The sequence below is a fragment of the Cinclus cinclus genome, chromosome 12 (assembly GCF_963662255.1).
Source record: "Cinclus cinclus chromosome 12, bCinCin1.1, whole genome shotgun sequence".
Lineage (NCBI taxonomy): Eukaryota > Metazoa > Chordata > Aves > Passeriformes > Cinclidae > Cinclus > Cinclus cinclus.
In genome coordinates, this window is record NC_085057.1 from 328,295 (window position 1) to 350,413 (window position 22,119).

General features: G+C 44.5%; 2 protein-coding genes across 8 annotated transcripts in view; both read left to right on the forward strand.

Moving 5' to 3' along the window:
- Window positions 1–22,119, forward strand: part of SEC13 (SEC13 homolog, nuclear pore and COPII coat complex component) — a 225,499-nt gene that overhangs the window by 42,907 nt on the left and 160,473 nt on the right. The window lies entirely within an intron of this gene.
- Window positions 1–22,119, forward strand: part of TMCC1 (transmembrane and coiled-coil domain family 1) — a 50,633-nt gene that overhangs the window by 26,817 nt on the left and 1,697 nt on the right. For 4 of the 7 annotated variants that reach the window (XM_062500676.1, XM_062500675.1, XM_062500672.1 and 1 more), the window contains 2 exons: window positions 14,284–15,218; window positions 20,730–20,865. In XM_062500676.1, coding sequence (XP_062356660.1) covers window positions 14,284–15,218; window positions 20,730–20,865 — 1,071 coding nt within the window. Of the gene's footprint in view, window positions 1–1,226; window positions 1,233–4,603; window positions 4,994–14,283; window positions 15,219–20,729; window positions 20,866–22,119 lie in introns of those variants that run through there. The other 3 variants (XM_062500673.1, XM_062500670.1, XM_062500677.1) reach the window with 3 other exon arrangements.

The window sequence follows — 22,119 nt, forward strand, 5'->3', positions numbered from 1 at the left end:
CCTTAAATCTTAGATCCTGCCTCACACATGTGGTGCCCTGGAAAATTCACATTTGCAGGTGTGGTGATTGACACACAGCCTGCTCCACATGTCAGTGTGGGTCTGTGTTGACACTTGAATGAAGTTTGGTCACTGAATGGCAAAACTCACCCACCAAGATAGTTGATGAAGAGTGAGAAGATGTTTATGGTGGTTTGAACTTTGGTTGTTTTTTTGTGATTTTTTTTTCCTAGTATTTTAATAAGATCAAAATGTGAGAAGATATAGTTTGGTAGCTCAAAAAGCTTTATATGATAACCAGAAGTAATCAGTTTGATTTACAGATTTGATTTGCAGCAAAACTGAAAACTGGCAAATTAAATTCTGTTTGAAGAAAATTAAAGCAATTTCAACCACAGCTGTTGTCATTGCACCAAGTTGTCATTGGAGAAAACAGAGCAGTAAGACTAAAAGAAATACATTTTTTGGAGAGTGTGTGTATTGTGTAAAAGTTAGACTTAAATATCAAACACTGTGGTGATGTTCATGCCAGCAATATTGAGAAATGACAAACCAAGTTTTCTTGGAAATGTTCCATTTCATTACTCTGAAGTTTTTATGTTGCTTTATAGATAAATTTAATCCTTTATGCAGCCTGGGCATTTTGCCCTGGTTGTGGTTTCTGCTGAGCCAGAGCCATGTTGAATAGTGTGCTAAGTGTCTTTAATTTTATGTATCGTGAAGGAGGAGGATTACGTTTTATATGCAGATTCCTAACAGATTAACCAATTCATTGCTTATCAAAAAAACAAGACTAAAAGTGTTTAAAGTCCTTGCTCCAGGTCTCAGGTCTGCTGAAGTTTAATTTTGTTTTCCCCTTGGTTTCCCTTGTGGCTGGAAGCAGATCCCAATGATCATGAAGCAGCAGCCATTGGTGAGCCTTTGCTAATGCCAGACTGAGGTGTAGGCAATTATCTTGGACCTGTCAGTTTTTTCTGTACCTGGAGAAATGGAAAGGAGACAAAATTTAGTGTAGTTTTGGATGTCCTTTGGATGTAATTCTTTAAATTTCCATTCTATGTTTGGAAGTGGAGCTTAATCAATACTAACAGATTAAAGCGAGGCTTTGGGTCATCGCATGAGTAGCTGGAATAGACAAACAGTTTAGTCTCTCCTCGACTAGGTTGTAAATACTGAGAAATCCATTTCTAACTAGACATCGTTTAACCATGTATGCAATCTGGCAGGCAGCAGTTGGATTACTTTCATTATTACTGTGGGTGAGTTGACTTGATGCAGCAGTGATCACAAGAATGCTCTTGGAAAATGTCCTTGGTGTTGATACCTCCTGAAGGGTGACCATCCATGCAACCCTTCCCTCTCCAACATGGTCCCTGGGGGCATCTGCTGAGTAATAGCTGCTCTGGCTGTGGACTGCCCTTGTTGGTGCCCCAGTCCTGAGCTGCATCATCTCAGCCTGCTGTGGTCTTTCCTTCATACTTTGAGGGTGGTTTAGTGCTTGAACTGATTATAAAAAGTCCCATCAGTATGGCCACACTTCACATCAGTGCTGTGGGATGCAGGATTTGTGAATTAACCTTTCTCTCTCTCATTCCCCACCCCGTTAAGTGCTAATGGAAACATTTTGAGTACTTCTGGAAACAGGTGTGGAGAAAGGGAAGGCTTTCTGTCTTTCGGTGACTAAAACTGGGGCAAGAATCTGCGATTAGTAAAAAGAAAGCAAATCCTGTTCAGAGCATCCTCTGAGGGAAATCTACAAAAGATAAATATAGTCAAAACTGGCTTTATTCCAATGGGTGTGTACAGAGGAGGGGAACTCCAGCTCTGTGCAGTGACTTTGAAGTCTAGGATCTTAAATTAGAAGATGAATGTTGAATAATGTATTAGTTTAAAGTGCTTCTGGCCCAAATGGTACCTCATACAATTAGGCTATTGCAGCATTTATGATCACACACAGGTTCATCATTTGCACGTGCCAGCAGAACATTCAGGTGGCTTCAGCCCTTGTCCTGGGCAGTAAGTGTGGGAGCAGTCTGATGGGTTTCAGTTTGGGGATTAGTATGGATCAAGTGACTGGGGTCTTGCAACTGTGCAGGAACTTAGTAATTGCCACAGAATTAAGGAAGGAAGCCTTGTGCAAGAGGCCTCATATCACTGAGGTTATTGATCCAGGAGTGCTATTGGGATATTAAGTCACTGGCTCTACAACGTTCTAGTCAAGAAAGGAACTTGAATTTTCTGCTAGTTTCTCACTCTCTCACTTAATGTTTTGCATTACTTAATATTTGGCAGCATTCTGTTTTTTCCTTGTAAATGAATTTAGCACCTGCTGTATTTTTTCTCAAAACCTTTTGGTTTTAGAGAAAAGGAGGTCCTGGAAAGAGTTCTCATCTTGTTACAGGGGTCCTATGAGCATCTAATCTTCATAAATTTTTAAGTTCCATCAAAGCTTATTTGCCCCTACCCCTGCAATTAGTCTTCTTTCCAGTTTTACTGAGTAACTTCAGGAAGGAAATACTCTAGAATGTAAACAAGACACAAGCTGGATGCATCCCCATACTGAGAACACTTGTAGCAGAGAAGGGTGCTTAGTGCCCCATCCCTTCCCTGCCCTTCTCAGTCCTGGCTCAGGTTAGGAGACTTCATTCTTGGCTGTGGCACTTGGTGCGTCTGTGTTGCCCCATGTAGCTGAGGCTTGATGCCATTGCCTGGCTCCAGCTGCAATGGCCACTGTCTTTTGCTGTGTCAGGCTGTCAGCAGAAGGAAGGTGAGGGTGGCAATGCTGGTGTTCCTGCAGCAGTGAGACCTGCACAGTCTTACTGCTGGGTTGCAGCGTGCCAGAGCTGTTTGAGTTTTGTTCGCACAGAAGAGTGGCTACTGATGTTCTTTTTATGATGTCTTTATTTCTTTGTGGGTATAGAAGTCTCCTTTTAACAGCATGGGACACCAGTGCTCTGTTGCCATACTGAGGAAATCATGGGTTCCTTTTGGATGAGTGAGACAGAGTCCTCTTAATGGTGGTGAAATTCAGCCTGATAGGTTGGGTTTGGTTTCATTTCTCTGTAGCATATTTTCATGGATTTTCTTGGATTTATTTATTGCTTTATATGGTGAAATGATCTATCTGAATAGTAGTAAAATTCATCTAAATCACACTGAGTTGTACCCAACATCAACTGCTTCCTGAATAAGCCTAATGGCATTCTTTCTGCACAACCAGTTTCACCGTCCAATCCACCTTTGTTTTTGCCTTTTCCCTCATCCATTGTTCTTTGTGACCTGTTTTTTGACATCACAGAAATGACCACAAAAATGCTTTTAGGGCTGTATGATTTTACATCTCCCCCCCAACATGGCTTGTCTCCTTCGTGAATCAGATGTTAGCTCTCCTGGCTCTATGGAGTGTTTTCATTCTCAGTTCCTGTTTGCTCTAAATGGCCCGTACAATGCACTTGCCATTTCATCATAATGCTTTTTTAGAAATGCCACCTGACATACCAATATAATTTGGGACAATGGATTTTCAGCTGTTCTTCCTCTAATTTTGGTTCTTACAGAACGTGGTTTTGGGTTTTAATTCCTTTTCTCTTTTTTCCTAATGAAAACTGAATTTTGCACATAGGAATATTTTTTTCCACATGACTTGTGATTTGAGTCAGTCAGGAGTTTCTTCTCTGTTACATTCCTGAAGTTTATATTCTATGAATTAACATTTCAGTGCAGAATTTCTTCATATTACCTATGCATTGCTGCAAGTGAAGAAAATTATTTAAGATAAACACAAACCTACCAAACCCTAGCACTGTGATGTCTGTCAGAGCCTCAAAGAGTCATTGCCTCAAAGGGACAGATGTAAATTAAAATGGGAAAGTTCAGTCCTTGTATTGATGCTGCTGGCAGACATGTTGCAGGATTCGTGGATTGGGGAACTCCTAAAAGGCCACTCCATTCCTGTCAGGTTTGGTGGTTCCTGGTTTTTCAGCCTTGGGAGCACCTTGCATACTCTAAATTATAATGGTTCTGAAGGTCCCCAACTTAGATTATGTATGGCTTGTCTTTGGATCATCTTGTCTCTGTCCTGGGTGAGTGATAATATTTGCTATAAATGGAATATCAGTGAGACAAAGAAGAGCAAGGGGAGAAGTAGCCATAGGAGTGAGGGTGGCTTTTTACAAATGAGTCCAAAGGAGTGGGGCTGGGTGGCATAAGGTGCTGTAGGTCAGAGCTGTCAAACAGGGTGATGAGCCTTTGCTTTACCTCTTCAGAATATGACAGTAAAACACATTTTCTTTGACAAAGAAGTTGAGGGTAGGGGATAAAAGGTACTGAAGTTTCCTTTCATCCCAGAGTTAGCTGTGGTAACAGTGCTGTGCTGGCTCTGTGGTATACTGGAGTACTTATGTGACAATTACTTTCTAATTAGAGCTTCAGCCTTCCAGAGATCATGCTAATATTTGGAAAATTTTGTTTAGCGAATATTAAATAGCAGTGTTTCAGCACTGCTGCAATTGGAGCTTATAGTTTATGAGTGGATTTATGTCCTGCTGTGCATCTTTGAATCCCCAGTGTCAATTCTGCTTGGTGTTTGCTCCCAGGTCTGTTATGCTGTGTTGCTGAGGAACAACTGTGTCACTTAGACTCTATTGATCTGCTCCTGATTCGGTTCTCTCTTATCTTCAACTATTTTTCTGGCTCAAAGGTATAGTTTTAAAAATAGTGTCAGGCATTGCACACGCCTGGGAAGCCCTATAGCTTTAAATCCCGTGTCCTGGCCCTGCTCGGAGCCTGGAGCGGAGCTCCCCAGCGAGGAGAGGAGCAGTGCTCGGGCTGGCCCGCACTCAGCCATGCTCCGGCGGCGCTCGGTGCGGCCGGTGGCCGCGGCACTGCCCGGGCACTGCCCAGCGCCGGCGCTGCCCATGGCTGCACCGTCATGTTCATGTGGTGCTGCTGTACCTGCGTGTGCTGTGAAAGGGACTTCTGCGAGCCCGCCAAGGTGAGGAGGCTGTGGGGGGGCAGTTGAAGCTGTCGTGTTTGGCTGTTTTATTTAAATCTCCAGTAGAACTTGGCCTCATTTTGTGCATCAGCCTTGGAAGCGCTGCATTTTTCCTCTTGGCACTGCTGTTGAATTTCAGGTGGTTTTTGTTTTGGTTTGTTTTTTTTTTAATATAGCTTTTTGCTTTTGAACCTGGGAAGTGCAAAAAGGCTCCTGTCTGAGCGTTGCAATCCATAAACAAGATCAAATGTGGTGCTTGCTTTTTGGGATTTTCTGGTTTTGTTGTTTTGGGGTTTGGTTTGTATGATACAGTGAGTGATGAAAGAGGTGGCAGATGCAGCCCAGTGTCAGAGAGAGACATTTGCATTAGTCGCTTTTTTAATGTGACCTCTTGTTTTGCTGTTTTTAGCTGTGCAAAATGTATTTTCAGGAAGTACTAAACAAACTGCAGAACCATATTCTTCTCCAGGTAAAAAAGAGTAAGTGTGCTGCCTCCCATTGACCCAGTGACCTTCAGAAATTATTAAGTATTTTTCTTCCGTTTCATTAAGCTGTGTAGCTCATCATTGCCCTTTTTCAGTCCGGGTTAACAGTAAACTGTATCTTCCCCTCCTCCCCTATTTATTAAATACTGAAGAGAGGCAGTAAGGTCTTTGATGCTCTGGTCTGCAACACAAAATAGAAGCTATTTCCCTTTGAATTGTTGCAGTTAGTTCTCCCGTGCCCTGTGGTTCAGTGTTTGAGGTAAAAAGAAATCTGAGATCCAAACTTTTTTTTTGCCATAGCTGATGGTTTACCTGGGATCTGTTACAGTCTGCAGAAGACATGGTTGAGAAGTTGAATAGTATTTCTGTTGTGTTTGAAACACATACGTCTAATGCATTTATTTTATTAACTCACAGATTTTCCCAAAGGAAAGTGGTATCTTCTATATGTGTACTTTGTCTTACTGCATTAATCAGTCTTCGTAATAAAAGTGACACACAGGTGGCTCTCAGGAAAAATGCCTGTTGCCGAGTTGCAGAGGTACGGGGCAGTGGACCGCAGTAGTACGGGGCAGCAGGAAAGCCTGGGGGGTTACAGATGTTCCACATTGCAGATTGATAGATCTGTGTGCTTTGCATCTTGGCACACCTAACATCAGGCTATTGCATCAGCTCTTGAGAGCTGAAGAGAGGAGTAGCGAGCGGAAGTGCTCTCTAGGCCAGGTCAGGGTAACCTGAACAGCTTTCTACCGTGTGTTGAGGAGATGCTGGACTTCTCAGTGAGGATTCTTAGCTTTCACAAGAATACTGAAAGCAGCATAGTGATTTCAGTGTTTACCTAATTCAGTGATCCCTGTGGATTTCTGGACAGGCACCCTGTTGCCTGACCCTGTCGAATGCTTGTCATTCCTTGACGCATCTTCCTCTCTGATGTCTCACTGTTCTCTTCCAGGCTTCCGAAGGCATCCGTGCCGTGTTCATGGGCTGAAGGGACTGCCTTTGCTCACAGTGTCTTGTCCTTGACAAGCTGTGTTTGCTACTTGGAGCGATCTTAGAGATTAAGTTGGTGCTAATGCAGAAGCACCTGCAGCACTTGGAGCAAGCAAACTGCTTTTGAACAAAGCAGGAGTCTGAAGCAGCTATACTTTGTAGCTGTGACAAATGTGATGTTAGCTGGTATTATGTGTATGTTGTACTACTAAGCCTTTAAATAAGGAAGCAATATGTCAGGGAATGCTCCATGGGAATGATAAAGCAGTATATTCACAGGAAGCATGAATCCTGTTGCTTTAAAATACTTAATATTTTATGAATTGTTGATTGAATAAACTTCAGGGTGGAGTTGGTTATGGTCACACTTGGTGTTGTACCTGCAGAAAATGCTAGTTAAAAATAAAGAAATGGAGGAAGTGCAGAAGTACAGTTGTTGGAGCCTTTTAGGTTAAACACTTGGGGGGATGTGCCCATTAAACCTCAGCAGAGATGCATTCCCCAAAAAAGGGAGAATCTTTGCTCTTGCACTGTGGGCTGTTCTGTGCAGAACGATCACACAGAGGCATTTGTCTTTCCAGACTTTAGACTCAGTTTGCTCCAATGCTTTGTCAGTCAAAGTTAACTTGCAACCATCAAATTAAACTCTGTTCTTCACAAATTAATATATAACATGCAATAATAATCTCTATTAATCAGATAGCAACTTGAAGCATAAAAAACCAATACCAAAAGTGCTTTACTCTCTGGGAAGTATTAGCAAAAATTTTGTTGCTCAGGTAATGAGATGTGACTCAAACACTGGAGAAAATAGGATAAGATTAAAAAAATCAGAACCAAACCAAAAAAGCACACATCATTCTACCCAGTCACTTTCTCATAAAAGCTTGTGTAAACTTGTTTCTTAATCCACCCTTTTCTGCTAGTTCCTATGCTTAACTTTTGCTCAATTTTACCTCATTTCCTATCCTTATTGCTGTAACTTCTGGCCTGATTGGCACTCCCCCTTTGATTAGGATTCAGGAGCTGCTAAAATAAACATCCATGGATGTTATTTTGGCCGTATCTTTTGCTGTGTCATCCCTTATCACCTCCTATGAGCTCTTGTGTATAATTCAGTTATTTCCTATTTTTCCGTTCAGATTGTTGTATCTATTTTCTTGGACTTCCCTCACCCTCAATGCTGGCCTGTTTATTCAGTCAACACCAATGATTTTCTGCTTGACTAGTCTAGCTTTAGGAAACCATTGGGCCATCAAGCCTTACTTTTTTTGTGCTCAAAAATATCTTCTCTCAAGATTTCAGAAATTTGAGGCCAAGAAGTTGATGTCTTTCTTTAGAAACAGCAGAATGCTGTTTGTAAAAGGAATTAAAGGGGCTGTAGACAGCCTCTTAAAGGAGATGTTACACTGCATTGTGTCAGTCCCTTCTGTCCCTGGTATGTCATTAAGTAGTTGTGAGCCAATCTGGTGCCTGGTCCCACATGTTCCAGTCCTGCTTGAGGAAACAGCTTGCCTCAGCCCACCACACTGGGCTGGTAGGCATCAGGGATGCATGTGCCTGAAGTGCAGCTGGGAAAGGTGGAGGTCAGCTTTGTGGCTTCAGCTACCTCTTACCTGGTTAGTAAGTGAAACATTTGCTTCCCGAGAGGCAGGGGGCCCTGGGCAGGTGGAGTTAAGCAGGGGGGACATGTGGAGCCCGCTGAACTCCCCTGCACTGACAGCAAGGTGCTGTGGGGGAAGCATCTGTGACCAGCAATTGCCTGTGCTGATGAGGCTTCGCTGGAGCTCCCCTGTGGAAGGTGCAGTGTTGGTTGTGACAGCAGCTGCCTCTGGTACAGCTAGCATGATGCCATGTGGCAGCAGCATCTATCATCATTGCTCCCAACACCAGTGAGGGCTGCAGTTGAATGCTGGTCTGCTTTGGGAAGAATTTCTACTGCTGACAGCTCTGAGGAAAAGACAGCTGGCTGTTTTACAGCTAAACTATTTCTGGCACTTTATGTAGCACATGAAGTCACATCTCCACTTCATATTGGATTAGGTACAAGACCATGGGCAAGTCACCCTGCAGCTGGCTTTACCAAATCCAAAGTTGTGGTTGAGGGTTTGTTCGTGTGCCTCGGGCCATGGCTTGGGGGGTGCTGCTCTTGGCACCAGTGCCAAGTGAAGCAGTCGCAGGTCACATTTCCCTCCAGTGGTGTTTCTGCTGTCTGTCTTGGGCCTGATGGTGAACCGCATTGGGGAGAGTAGTAAGAACATCCCCAAGCACCTTATCACTTGGTTCCCAGTGAGCTCACACCTTGGCTCTAGAGGGAGTTGCTGTCCTGTCTGTCCCCAGGCTGTGCCAATACAGGATTAAGCAGGGAGCTTCTTGGCTTTCATGCCCCTAAAGAAAGCACATGTGAAATATTGCCCACAGCCCTGCTGTGCCAGGCTGGGACCTGGGCCCTCCCCTCTCTGCAGAGCGAGGCCTGTGGGGCTCTGGCTCGGCAGATGTACCATTAGCACATTCTTGTTGCAGCAATCATTACTTATGACTGTTTAACTACTGTGAGTAAGGTGTAAAGCCATTTCCTCTTGGTGCTACAGTGTTGGTTCCCTGTTGTCCGAGGCAGGCAAAGGCATTTTACTGGAATTTTTTCTTGGATATTTTTCAGAGTAATTTTTCAATTTTTTTTCTCACTTTTTTTTACCCATAACCATGTTGATCTTCCCACCATTTTGGGGGTTAATTGCCCATAGGCAAAGGATGCATAACTTTCAAAAACACCCATTTTATAATCTAAACAATGAGCTGTGCTGTGAAAAACACACAGCAAGACTTCCTTGAACTGCCCATCTGTTTGTGTGCTTTCCTTAACCAGGTTTGATTTGGATTTAGGAGTATGCTAGAGACAGCTCAGAACAGTTGCTATCAAGGATGACCATAGGTTTCTGAGGGTGAATAGCTGGAGCGTGTTAAAAACCAAAGCTGCTGCAGCTTCTGAAGATTCAATCAGTCAATACAGTTTTGCAGGATAACTGCAGTGTGCCACAAGGAGTCACACTGGACTTGTTCTTTGTTTTTCCTTTTTCTTTTTCTAGACAGTAAAGCCAAGTCAGATGTTTTGTAGAGCAGGAGCATATATGCACCCTGAGCACTTGCTGAGGGAAGGTGGAAGGTTGATTCATAAATTAATCCACATGTGAGTGAGGAGTTGTCTCTAGGGATGGTTCAGTGCAGCAGTATTTAGATCTTCTGTCTGTATTTACATGAGAGATTAATGAAGAGAAATATTCTCCCTTACATATGCTGTTACACTGGATTTGCAATCCTAGAAATATGCAACTATAAATAAATAGTGACCCATGGAGTTGGTGGGATCGGATGTGTGGCAATGTTGCAGCAGACAGACAGATCCAACTTTTTGTTACAGACAGATCCACAAATGTAGGATGTGGAAGTAGTATCTGGGAGATACTCAAAAGCTTTCTGGGCAACTGGCTCTTGGTGGCCCTGCCTGAGCAGGGGGTTGGACCAGGTGAACTCCAGAGGTCCCTTCCAACTCCAACTGATCTGTGATTCAGTAACAACCTTTAAAAAGCAAAGCATTAGAAAAGAAAGGCTCTTAATTCTTGATCAGCTGTAGGTCACAAAGAGCTTATTGCATCACCCAAATGGGTGAGGCAGGGGAGTTTGTGACGCTTCCCTGTTTCCTTTGGGACCTGTGGTAGGTTGTGCCATGTACAATGACTGTGTTGGATCCAGAGGAACAGGGCACTGACTGCTTATGAGACAGTGGGGCTGGTGCCACCTTGACCCGTGTGTTTCAAGAGTCATATGCTGCAGGTGGCATGCAGGGAGGTGACTTGTGGCTGTTGATGGCATTTATGTTTAAGTATCTCTTCATTGTACCTGCCAGGGATTCTGTGTGTGTTTATTCAAATGTGCACTTAGGTGTTTTAATGCTGATCCAGTGAAGTGGGGCCTGGGGGGGCTGTTGCTCTGCAGAAGTGGTTGGGCACAAAGAATGGTGGGGTTCTTTCTCCCATGTGATTTTTATTTCCTGTAAGGCATTAATTAGAGCTCTTATTAGCAAACCAACTCTCTTGTAACTGTTATCAGAGATTTTGAGTCTCTGTTTCTGTGGCTGCCTGAGGCTGGAGACCATCTGTCCACCTAGTGTGGAGGGGTTGGCCAAGTCCCTATGCCCACCCCTGCACCTGCTATGCACTAATGATTATTTTAATGAGTGGTATTTCCAAACAGGAAGTCTAAAACCTATGACTTCCTATGAGTCTCATAGATTTTCTGCCTATATGACTGTATTGCCTTCAGCACAGTGGGAAAAGGAAGCAAAACACCTGAATGTTTTCATGGTTAGTTTTAGCTGGCAGTCAGGTGTACAGTCACTGGAAAGGTGATTAACCCAGGTACCTCAGGTGCTGTTAGCTCCTTTCTGGGACTGTGCAGTCTCTGGGCTCCCTGTCTCACTTTGCCCTGTATGTGTTTATTTTAAGTAGCACAACAATTTTCGGTTACACTTGTGAAGCTCCAGGCTTCTTGAGGGGAAGGAGGAGGAAGCAGGAGTTGCCCCCTTGCAGGAGGCTTGCTCTGAAAGCTGCTGTTTGCTTAGGCCAGCTGCCCTGAGTATTTAAAAGCAACAATCCATCTTCTTGATGAGTGGCCAGTATATGTTTTACTGGATGAGTTTTAGGAGGGTGAAGTACCTTTAAAGGAGCTGCTGTATTTAATCTTCAACAGCACCAAAGACAGAATCATGAGATGCTTTTTTGGGCTGTGTGCTGCAGGATAGAGACATTGGAATGCTTGTACAGGAGGGAAAGCCTGAGAGCAGTAACAATAAAGAATTTGGTAAGATCCTGAGAGAGAGAAAGCATAAGGCCCTCACACAATTTCAACTGGTTTGTGGCATAATGCCAAAGCAGTTTTCAGTGTACCTCCTGGTGGGAGGGCACACGGTTCCCCTTAACTGGACTGTCAGTAAAATGGAAAATTGTATTGCAAGAGAGATTGACTATTGAATTGCAACCCCTATTCTTATATCAGCGTCAATCATTATAGTATTTAATTTACCAGCGTCTTTTCAGGACAGGTTGACCATCATCTGAGATTGAATCGTATGTCATCAGCATTTCCCAGGGACCCAGTTTGTGCTGAGTCTTCCCTTTACAAAGCCTTGTCGATATGGACAAAGTACTTAAATTATCTCTGTTCTGTTCCAGAACTGCTCTTTGCACAGCCTTTTCCTTTTGAATTGGAAAGAACCCTTTTTGTTATTTCCAAGTAACATCCACACAGCTGGTACTTAACAAAGCAATTAATCCAACATGGTTTATTCTATTCCAGTTCATTTTCTACCACAGGTGTAGGGAGATAACCTGGGCAGATTTGCTGAAGTCAACTGACTTTAAAAGCAGGGGAAGAGAAAGTTTCTACCAAACTTTTCTCTCAGAAAACTTGTGTAATGAGAGGAAGAGTGTACTATTGTTGTAATTTATTGTAATTATCCATACACATACACTAATTAGAGCAAACCTGGAGTAAATTAAGCTGATAGAAACTCTTTACTGCAAAGTAATATTGAAGCCCCAGTAATTATATGGCACTGAGCTGTGCAGATTTCAGCTCAGAACCTCTGGGCTGCAGAAGAACTGGTGATGAGCAGTTGTTTAGTTCTGGGATACCAGGTCGGTCCCATGCTCACTCACCCTTACCACTACCCTGGAAAAAAAATCAATTATGGGGGAAAAAAAAGTTGTATTAAATTAATTTGTGGGAGTTTTGCATCAAAACTGGCTCTTTCTGGTTTTCATCTGCCATTAAATGCTAAAGTGTCCTTGCTCTGGAGGAGGCAGAGATTGTAAAGAATGGATTGAGAAACCCTTGGTTCATAGGCAGTTAACAGTAATAAGATTGTCTTGGTGTGCTGCACAGACACTCTGTGCTGTGCTGTTCTTGAGGCGGTGTGTGGTTGGCAGAGCTGCTCTGTGGGTGAGGCATGGACCAGCTGTGCCATGGGTGCTGGGTGATGCTCCCATGCCAGGCATGCTCTGCACAGGCAGGGTCTTTGTGTTGTCTAGGCCATAGGGAGAAATCTGATCACTGACAGCCCTGGGAGAATCTTAATGAAATTACAAATTCCAAGAAGAAATATCTTTATATATGTGTATAACTTCCAAGTGCATGTCCCTACATCTCAGAGACAGCATGTTCTCGGTGTACTGATAGCATGCGTAGTGTTGGTCCGACTGATTAACATTAATTAAATCTTAGCACCAATTTTCCATTGATCTAATCCAGACCTCCAGGGTTTCTACAACTAAACTCTCTTAAGAGAGCAGTTGATATTTCACGAGTCACAACAGACCGAGAAACTATATTCTGTGGTTTCTAGCAGCTGAACTCCTCTGGAAGTTGAATCTATTGCTTTCCCAGGTTTCTGGTTTTCCTGTTGATGGGATAGTGAACAGAGAACCTCAGGGTTATGGGAAGGAGCCTGGCTGACCCCTGGCGCCAGCCAGTGTTGCAGTCTGTGGGCTTTTTTTACATTAAATATGGAACGATTAATCGAGAGAGAGGGTACAGTTCGGTACAGTTTACAAAACAAGAAATGCTGTTACAGCTAAGCGCATGTTCACAAACACGGACACGGTTCTGCGCCTGGGCAGTAGCTGTGGGTCAGCTGTTCCAGCGGAACGAGCCGGGCAGCGCGCGGGCAGCAGTCACGGCTGCTCACCAGCCCCGCGCCGGCACACGGGCCGCGGGATCCGAACGCCGCGTTCGATTTAAAGCTCGGGAATGGAGATTTCCTGCGGGACGCGCGCGGCTCCGCGGCCCGGCGAGGCCTCCCTGCCGCGAGGGGGCGGGCGGGGCCGGGCGGGGCCGGACCGGGCTGCGGCGGGCGGGAGCCATGCACGGGCGGCGGGCGGCCGGCGGGAGCCATGCACGGAGAGCGGGCGCTGCTGCCCCGCCGGGACAAGGTACGGCGGCGAGCCCCACGGGCCTTCCTCCGCCGGAGGACCCGGCGTGCCCCCCACCCGGGGCTGGCCGGCTTCGGAGCGTGCTCGGCTCCAGGGAGGAATACCCGGGTCAGGAGCGGCCGCTGCGGCCACACCTGCCTGCCCCGACCTTCCCGGGTTCGCGGCGGGTACTTGGCGGGTTGGATTGCGCTGAAACAGCGTTTAGCTTTTTTTTTTTTTTTTTTTTTTTTTTTGCCGTAAGTGGGGTTTGTCCTTTGAAACTCGCTATTTTCCTCCCACTCGGAGACACTTGCTCGCAGGGTTTGCTGTGGCGAGGCGTGCATTGGGGTGTCTCTCAGACTCCGTTTCTCGGTTAAAAGTACTGACCCTAGATCGTTTGTAGGTTTCACTGTTGCTGCTGTTCAAACAGGTGAAGTGCTAGGAATGACTCGGGTGTGCTGTATTGTACAGTTAAGCCGTGTGGCTTATGCTCTGTTACCTTCTCAGTCTCTTCACTCTCTAGCTATTGAGCCCCTGCCCTTGTACTGATATCTTGGAGTGCTTGATCTGCCACGCTGGGGTGCCCTGTTGCATATTTGCGCTTGAGTTTTGAATTGCTTGAGGCGAATGAGTCAAGTATGAGAGCTTTTGCTTTTTTTTCAACTTTTGCTGGATGCCTGCAAAATATGTGAAACTCTCTTGATTGATACTGCCCCCTGGGCAGCTGAAAAAGGGTACATTTTCTCAGAACTGTATCCATTTTCCAAATTGGTTGGCGTAAAGAAGGAAAGCTTTTCTATTGGTGGAGCTGCTGATTAGCACTCATGTTTCTCTCTCTCTCTGTGCTTAGATTGAGCGATTAGAAGTCAGCAGCTTGGCACAGACCTCCAGTGCCGTGGCCTCCAGCACTGATGGCAGCATTAACGTGGACTCTGTTGATGGGACCCCAGATCCACAGCGGACAAAAGTGGCCATCACACACCTGCAGCAGAAGATACTGAAATTGACAGAGCAGATCAAAATTGAGCAAACAGCCCGTGATGACAATGTGGCAGAGTACCTGAAATTGGCCAACAATGCAGACAAGCAGCAGAGTGCCCGCATTAAGCAAGTGTTTGAGAAGAAAAATCAAAAGTCAGCTCAGACCATCTTGCAGCTGCAGAAGAAACTGGAACATTACCATCGAAAGCTGCGAGAGATTGAACAGAATGGGATCCCTCGGCAGCCAAAGGATGTCTTCAGGGATATGCATCAGGGTTTGAAAGATGTTGGAGCAAAAGTCACAGGCTTCAGTGAGGGAGTGGTAGACAGTGTAAAAGGTGGGCTTTCCAGTTTCTCCCAGGCCACACATTCAGCAGCAGGAGCTGTGGTTTCCAAACCCCGGGAGATTGCCTCCCTCATAAGGAACAAGTTTGGGAGTGCAGACAACATTGCTAATCTGAAAGACTCATTAGAAGAAGGCCAGGAAGATGGGACAGGAGGCAAGGCTCTAGGTGTTATTCAGAACTTTCAGTCAAGCCCAAAATATGGCAGTGAAGAGGATTGCTCCAGTGCCACATCAGGTTCGGTGGGAGCCAACAGCACAACAGGGGGCCCTGTGGGAGCTTCCAGCTCCAAAACAAATACTCTGGATATGCAGAGCTCAGGGTTTGATGCAATACTGCATGAGATTCAAGAAATTCGAGAGACGCAGGCAAGACTGGAAGAATCATTTGAGGACCTTAAGGTTCGCTACCAGAGGGATTACACGTTGATCATGCAGACCCTGCAGGAAGAGCGGTACAGGTATGTGCTGTGGTACTTCATTTGACAAGTCAGTGCTGTGTGATTGCAGAGCACCAGCGTTGGGGATGGCAGTGCTCAGCAGCCTGATTCAAATGGACAGTTCTGTGGTCTTCTCAGCACTTTTCTCTCACAGTTCTGCCTTTTATAAATATTGCTGTCTTGCTGCTCACCTTCCTCTCTGTACAAGAAAGACATTGTAAGGAAAAAGGTTATTTCAAAGTGTTTTCAAGATAAAAAGTGAAGCTGAAGAGGTCTAATAAGGTATCCCAAACCCAGGGGTTCATTGATGTAATTACTGTTATCAGACAGTGCTTTGCCTTGCAAAAAATCCTAAAAAGGTTTGGATCAAAGCAAAGGACAGGGAACTAATGTGGACATGACTTAACCCTGCCTTCTCCAACACTGAGATCCATATTTGCCAGAGAAAGAAACATTCCAACTTTCTTCATATTCTCTAAAAAGACAGGATTTTGCCCATGTGCCAAAACTAAGATATCCCTTCCCTTCTCTGCTCAGCCCACAGTGGCAGCACTCAGGGAGATGAAGTCTGGTACTGACAGTGCTCTTGTGTAGATTACAGGGCTCTGGAACCATGTTTCCATCAGCCTTCAACTCACTGGAAGGAATGGAAAGGTGAAGCAGTTGCTGGAGAACTGCTGATCCCTGATGAAGGCACAGGAGAAAGGTGACAGTGGCTTCAGTAAGGCAGCCTGGCTGGCTGCCCCCACTTCCCTGCTGAGGAAAGCTGCCCATGGAGAGATGCTGAGGGAGTTCTTCCCTTTCCTTGCTGGGTGGGAGAAGCTCTCTGCAGACTGCCCTGTGCTCTCCAGCAGAATACCTGACATCCTCCCCCTCACATGCTGGGAGCAAGGGCTCACCTCCAGGCTCTGAAGGGAATAGTTACTAGCTGCCCTTCTGCAGGTGTCCAAGACAGGATTCTTAAACTTTAAATAACAAATGCAAGGCCCAAGCCCTCGTTCTGGTGAAGGACAGCAGGCTGTTGTCAGGAGGTTCTTTATGGCCTTCATGACTTTCAGCATGTGAAACACAACCTGAAAGGCACAGCAGAGCTGCTGGGGTTGTGTATAGGCTTGCTGAAGTGCCTTGTGCCACTTGCTGCACTGGTTTGTGCAGCGTAACACGGATTTGCCCTACAGCTCTTTAGACGTGCTGATGCCAAATCATTGGGAAAACTCTGGAAAAGGCTAGCCTGCTGAGATCTGGTAGAGACAGCAGGCTCTCAGTGTGCCTTGCAGAGCTTGGGCAAACAAAGCCAGACCAACACCACTTTCTAATCCTACTTTGCAACAGTCAGCAGTTTGACTGAAACCAGCAATCAGCAGAGCAGCTTTGGTTCCTTTTGCCTCATTGTCATCAAGTCATCCCAAAGCGATGTGGAGCTGAATCTTTTGCTCTGCAGCAGAAAGGTGCTGTTGTCTGTTGCTGTGTAGGTTGTTGTTTCACACATACAGCAGCAACCATTCATGGTGGAATGCCAAATGCAAGCAGGGCACAGCTGAAGGAGTGGCCTGAAAGTACAATAGCAGACCTGATGTGTGCTGTCAGCGCCTCTGAGCAAGGTTCACATAGGTCCCATACTAGCGCACCATGAAGTCATATCTGTCATATGCCATTAACCTTTGCAGAGCACTCCCCTGAGGTCAGCCCAGACCCCAGCCACTAACCAATGCAGCCTCCAGTGAAAAGCAGGGAGAATCTGCATTTGGCTTATAAAAGCTTAAGATAGTAATTTAGACCTGTCATGTAGAATGTTGATGCAAATTAATTAAAGGTGTGACCTTTCAAGAGGACCAGTTAAACCACACTCAGTGACCTTGTCTATGTTGGTAACTGCATGATCAGCAAGAGCTCATGGGTTAATCACAGTTAAATGGCTACGTGACTGTAGAAGTGTAGATTCTTGTTTTTATAGCTTCTGTATTTTGAACCGTCACAATGATAAAAGCCAACATCACTTTAGAAATGGAAGGTGACATGATATGTCCAGAGGCAGAGGGCACTGCCACCTTGGCAGGGAGGGGTAGCACCTGTTCCTCCAACTGGAACCCCTCTTGCTCCTCAGCTTCCTACAGGCTGGGGATTCAGATTAATCATAACCGGCTTTAAAAATTGTAAATACCTCCTAATTCTGCTCTGTTTATGGGAAGCTTTCAAAAATAAACACGGAGTTGAGTTGGAGCTTTAAAAAAAGTTTTTGGAGGAGCCTTTTGCTTGTCAGGTGATACTGAGTGTTTGCATTGTACCTGGAAGCAGGAACAAAGAACATGCCATGACATTTTCTGCCCTGGTCTGTGTCCATTTCCCCTTTTTAGATCATCTACCGTTTTGCAGGTTCTGATCTTTTTTGCCCCTTTGTTTGTGCAGTTTCTGTTTATCAGCCATGATAAACACAGGTTTTCCATTACCTCCTTCATCTCCTCCCTCCCCCTCTCCCTGCTTCCCAGTCTTGTCTGTCACTCCATGTGGCTGCCGGTTTGCTAACCCTAGTCTCTGAGGCAGGGACTCACCTGTCCAGTTGCTCCAGTTCTCCCAGCCTAGCAGCACCATGGCAAGGCCAGGGTGGGCAGTGCTGCCCAGTATGTGCTGGCCCTGGAGCACTGCTCTACTCTACTGGGTCTGAGCCACTGAGGAAGGAAAAGTCTGACGGTACTTGGCCATCATTTCATAACTATAAAAAAAATTATTGAGAGACATCTGAAGACGGGTACTAAACTTCATTCAGGCCCCTGCAGAGGTCTTTGTGGCATTACTTTGATCAGAGTTTCTTCAGTCATCATAGCACTGAGTGCAGATCAAATGTCTTTTTTCATCACATCCCTCCCTTCCGTATGCTATGTTAGCTGTGTATTTTGCAGCTATTACTTTAAAATGCCTTAAAGATTTTTTAAAAAATGAGATGGTCATAACTGTATTTCTGAGCCTTTTTCAGACTTTCCCAATTCCCACACAGTGAGCCTCAGAAAACATGTGTAAATCCTATATGGCTATTTGAAATGAAGTGTTCCCATATCCCACACTTGAGCCGAGCACGCCAGCTATTTACTGTGTCCATAGGAACAGCCCTGATGATCTCTCTGATACCTGTGACAGGCAGCATTGCTCCAATGCACAGAGAAGTTTCTGGACTGGAGCTTGTTCTTATAAGGAGAAATTTCACATTTTAACTAGTAACAAAATAGTTCTTGAACTCCGAAGAGGCATTTTCCATACATGAAGTGAAGTGGGATATGATTATCCAGGACACTGCTATATTCACAGACAAGTTTAGGTTGTTCAGTAGACCCTGGCACTCGTGAGTTGGAGGGATGCATTTCATCTTAACCCTCTTGACAGGTAGCCTATCCCTTTTACTTCTGTAATACTCCCACTTGAATGCAAACCAGCTTTCAACAGGGAGACCCTGGTTCTGGCCCTGCAAGTCACATAATCCCTTCCTTTTTAAATTTGAACACCAATAGAAAGCAGGTGGAAAAAAAATAATTTTCTAAATTGTAGATACTGGGACAAGAAGTGAAAAGAAGCTGAAAGGAGGATGTTTAATTTCAAAAATAAGTCAGGGTAGGTTAGTGGGAGCAGGGGTGTGTTATTTTAAATAACCCACTTCTAGGAGTAGCCTGACACTGAGCTCTGGAAGTGCAGGTGATTCTTGGATGCCAACTGCAGCAGTTCTGGGGTTGAGCAGGGAGTAAAGTGTGGGTTGGGAATAATCTGGTTGTTCTGCAGTCTTCAGGGCAGGAAGATTAGAGCCAACCCTTCTGCTAATCATGTTCTGTTTAAACTCTTTAACTATACAGATTAGCAGGGTTACCTTATGTTTCCTGTAGATTGAGATAGTTTTGAAATTATTACAGTTGTTTCTTGTTAGAGAACAGAATTTAAGATGCTTGGCAACAGCTGCTTTATGTAAGGCATTAATAGAGGAGGTTAAAAAATACAATCATGCTATTTTCAGAAATGCTTAAGTTTCTTTTTGTATAATAAGCACACTGGTGAATTTTGTAACATAATAACAAATATATTTCAAGTAATTGATGCTGCCTTTGGGGCTTGGAGTAGGTTTAGTTGTGATTTTTTTGGTTGTTGGCAAGTTGTCCGTTTTAAATTGTGTGGAAACAAAGGGCAGTATTAATTGTCAGGGCTCCTTCTTCATTAGCTGGTCTTCACATGGCCATTCACTTGCCATTCTTGGGAAACCAGTCCTCTGGTATGTCCTGGCACAGTTGCACAGCTCTTCTGGCACCTTACTGAGCTGAGGCATATCAGCTGGTTGTCTTGTTCTCACTGCTGGTTGACCACCGGTGCATTTTACTGCTGCAAATTGTGTCTGTCTGACTCCTCCTTAGTTTAAAGCAACATTGCATTGGGAACATCAGTGAAAATTATTTTCATGCTTGTCTATTAAGAACAAAACCCCAAGACTGCTTTTAAAGGCTAGCTTTAGACTACAGATTCTGAAACACCAAAAAAATCTTGAAAAAACATGAAGTAGGGTTTCTGTCTTAGTTTCAGAACTTGCAATTAAATTCTTGATTCTAGATAAATATTGCTCATTCGTCTTGTGGGTTTTTTTGGTAGGAATTAAATTCAGTGGAGTCAGAAGAAAACCAAAATTTAAACAAGGAATCATCTCTGTGGTTAATTCCGTAGAAATGTCTTGGTTATTAGTATCAAGAGTCAGACAATAAGGGCTGTGTGGCAAGCTTTTTCCATCTGTTACAATGAGTAGACAGTGGAAATCAGAGTGGAAAAAGCCCAGTGGCCACCATAGCTGTGCTCGTACTTTTGTTACCGTCAGAGCTACCATTTCAGTTAATTTTAAACTCTTAGGGAGAAGCAAAACTTTATCTCTCAGAATTGTTGTAACTCAGATTTTTGAGCAACCTTCTTCCTCAGGGCTGCTCCTGGTCCATTCACCAGGAATAAACTGAAAGATAAGCCTGCAGGATAGTGATTCATGTGTCCTTACAAATAATATGATGGCATTTGCTTGTTAAATTGCATCATTCATGGGAGATAAAGGAAAAACAAATCAAAGATCCATATGACCTCATGCAGAAATCAGACAGTTAAGAGCATGTTCTCTGAGACATCAGTCACATGTCATTTCGGTGTCATTTTTGTACCCATTACTGTTCCAAGTGTAGATGAAAATGCTTAAGAGTTTGTGGTATTAGAAGGGAGCTGTCTGGTTTACACAAAAGTTTGGTAAATACCTCATTCTACTCTCATTCTGTACTCGATTTCTTACATCACTCAACAGATGCCATGTTATTGTGTGCTTTCTCCAGTTTAAGTATCACAGAGTCTACCTGGTAGAAAGATCAAATTCCCAGCAAGAGGGCATTGGTGCTAGAGTGTGCTGTGTGCTGACTGAGGCAGCCATGCTGGTTTCAGTACACAGGTCATAGAGTTCATTGCTTGGTTGTCACTGGTGTCATTTTGCCATCCTCTTCTCATTAAAGCCATTGTACCATGTGTTGTCTTTTCTAGATGTGAAAGACTTGAAGAGCAGCTAAATGACCTGACTGAGCTCCACCAGAATGAGATCCTCAATTTAAAACAGGAGCTGGCCAGCATGGAGGAAAAGATTGCCTATCAGTCTTACGAGCGAGCCCGGGACATCCAGGTGGGTGACAGAAGCAGGCACCCAAGTCCTGCCCTCTTCCTGCTCTTCCAGGAACTCACTTACTTTCGAAGTATGCCTGCGCTTCAATATTTTGTTTTAATCCTTGTACTTTATTGCTAAACTGCTGCATTCCAAAAGGTCCTTATTCCCTCTCTGACCTGTGGGTATCTCTCCAGGTAACCTCTTCTGGAAAGCGGGACTGTGCCCCATACAGAGGGAACCCGCTGCTCAGCTGGAGAAGAGCAGGAGCCAGAGCCCACTTTTTGTGCAGGCCTTTGTGTTAGACACTGAATGGGCCTTGACCCAAACACTTCTTTTACAGTAGTGTTCCCAGTACACGGGCCCTGGGGTGTGGTTCTGTGTCACTAATTTTACATCAATGGTCACATACATCTGAGGAAAAATGGCTTTGTGTGTGCACTGCATTGACTCAGGAAACAATTCTTTCTGTTGGCTTTGAAGAAATAAGGAGGTGTTTCTAAAACAAAAGTTTCTTTTAAAATGTATAAAAGGCTATGAAACAGACATCTTGAAGTTGGAGGCCCTTCTACAAAGCAAAGCAGCTGCTGACCCTTACAGAGAAATGCCTATTCAGAAACAAGTCTCTTGAGTATTTTAAGTACTTGCTGTAGTAGTTTTAACAGATATCTCAGTTCTGATTGCTGATGGGAGATATTTGTAGTGTGAGCAGACAGTTGTAGATTTAAGAGTTCTCCCTTTTTCCTGCTGAGGGACTTCAGCCAGGTGATTTCCTCTGGAGACCAAGCAGGCTGTCCTGTTCACACTCCAGCTGCTGCTCCTGTTGTCAAATGTTCTTCCTGGTCATTGCTGTTTGGGGCAGCCAAGCAATTCTGCCCTGTGCTTTCAGGGGTCTTAACCAAGGAGAAACCCTCATGTTTCATTGACCCCCACAGACATGATGCAATGAGAAATGTAACAGGTGACAATGACCTTTAAGTTAAATTTAATCAGTATCTGTGGACAGTGGTACAATGGCCCCTGGCAGTGTAAACAGGAGGCTCTCCCTTGGGGGAGTGTTACAACAGTCAGGTTTTGTTCTCCTCTCTAAATTCAGATAGCAGGAAGATTGAATTGAAGTGGGGATTTTTCAACAGCTTTTTTTAATCTTCATTTTTTGATTCAGTGCTTTTAGTGTAAACTAAAAAGTTGGGACAGCTTATTTCTCAGCGCTTCTGGGGAAAAGGGAAGTATTAAGTTTTGTTGTATGAAAAACTATTTAAGAGCATGGGCTGA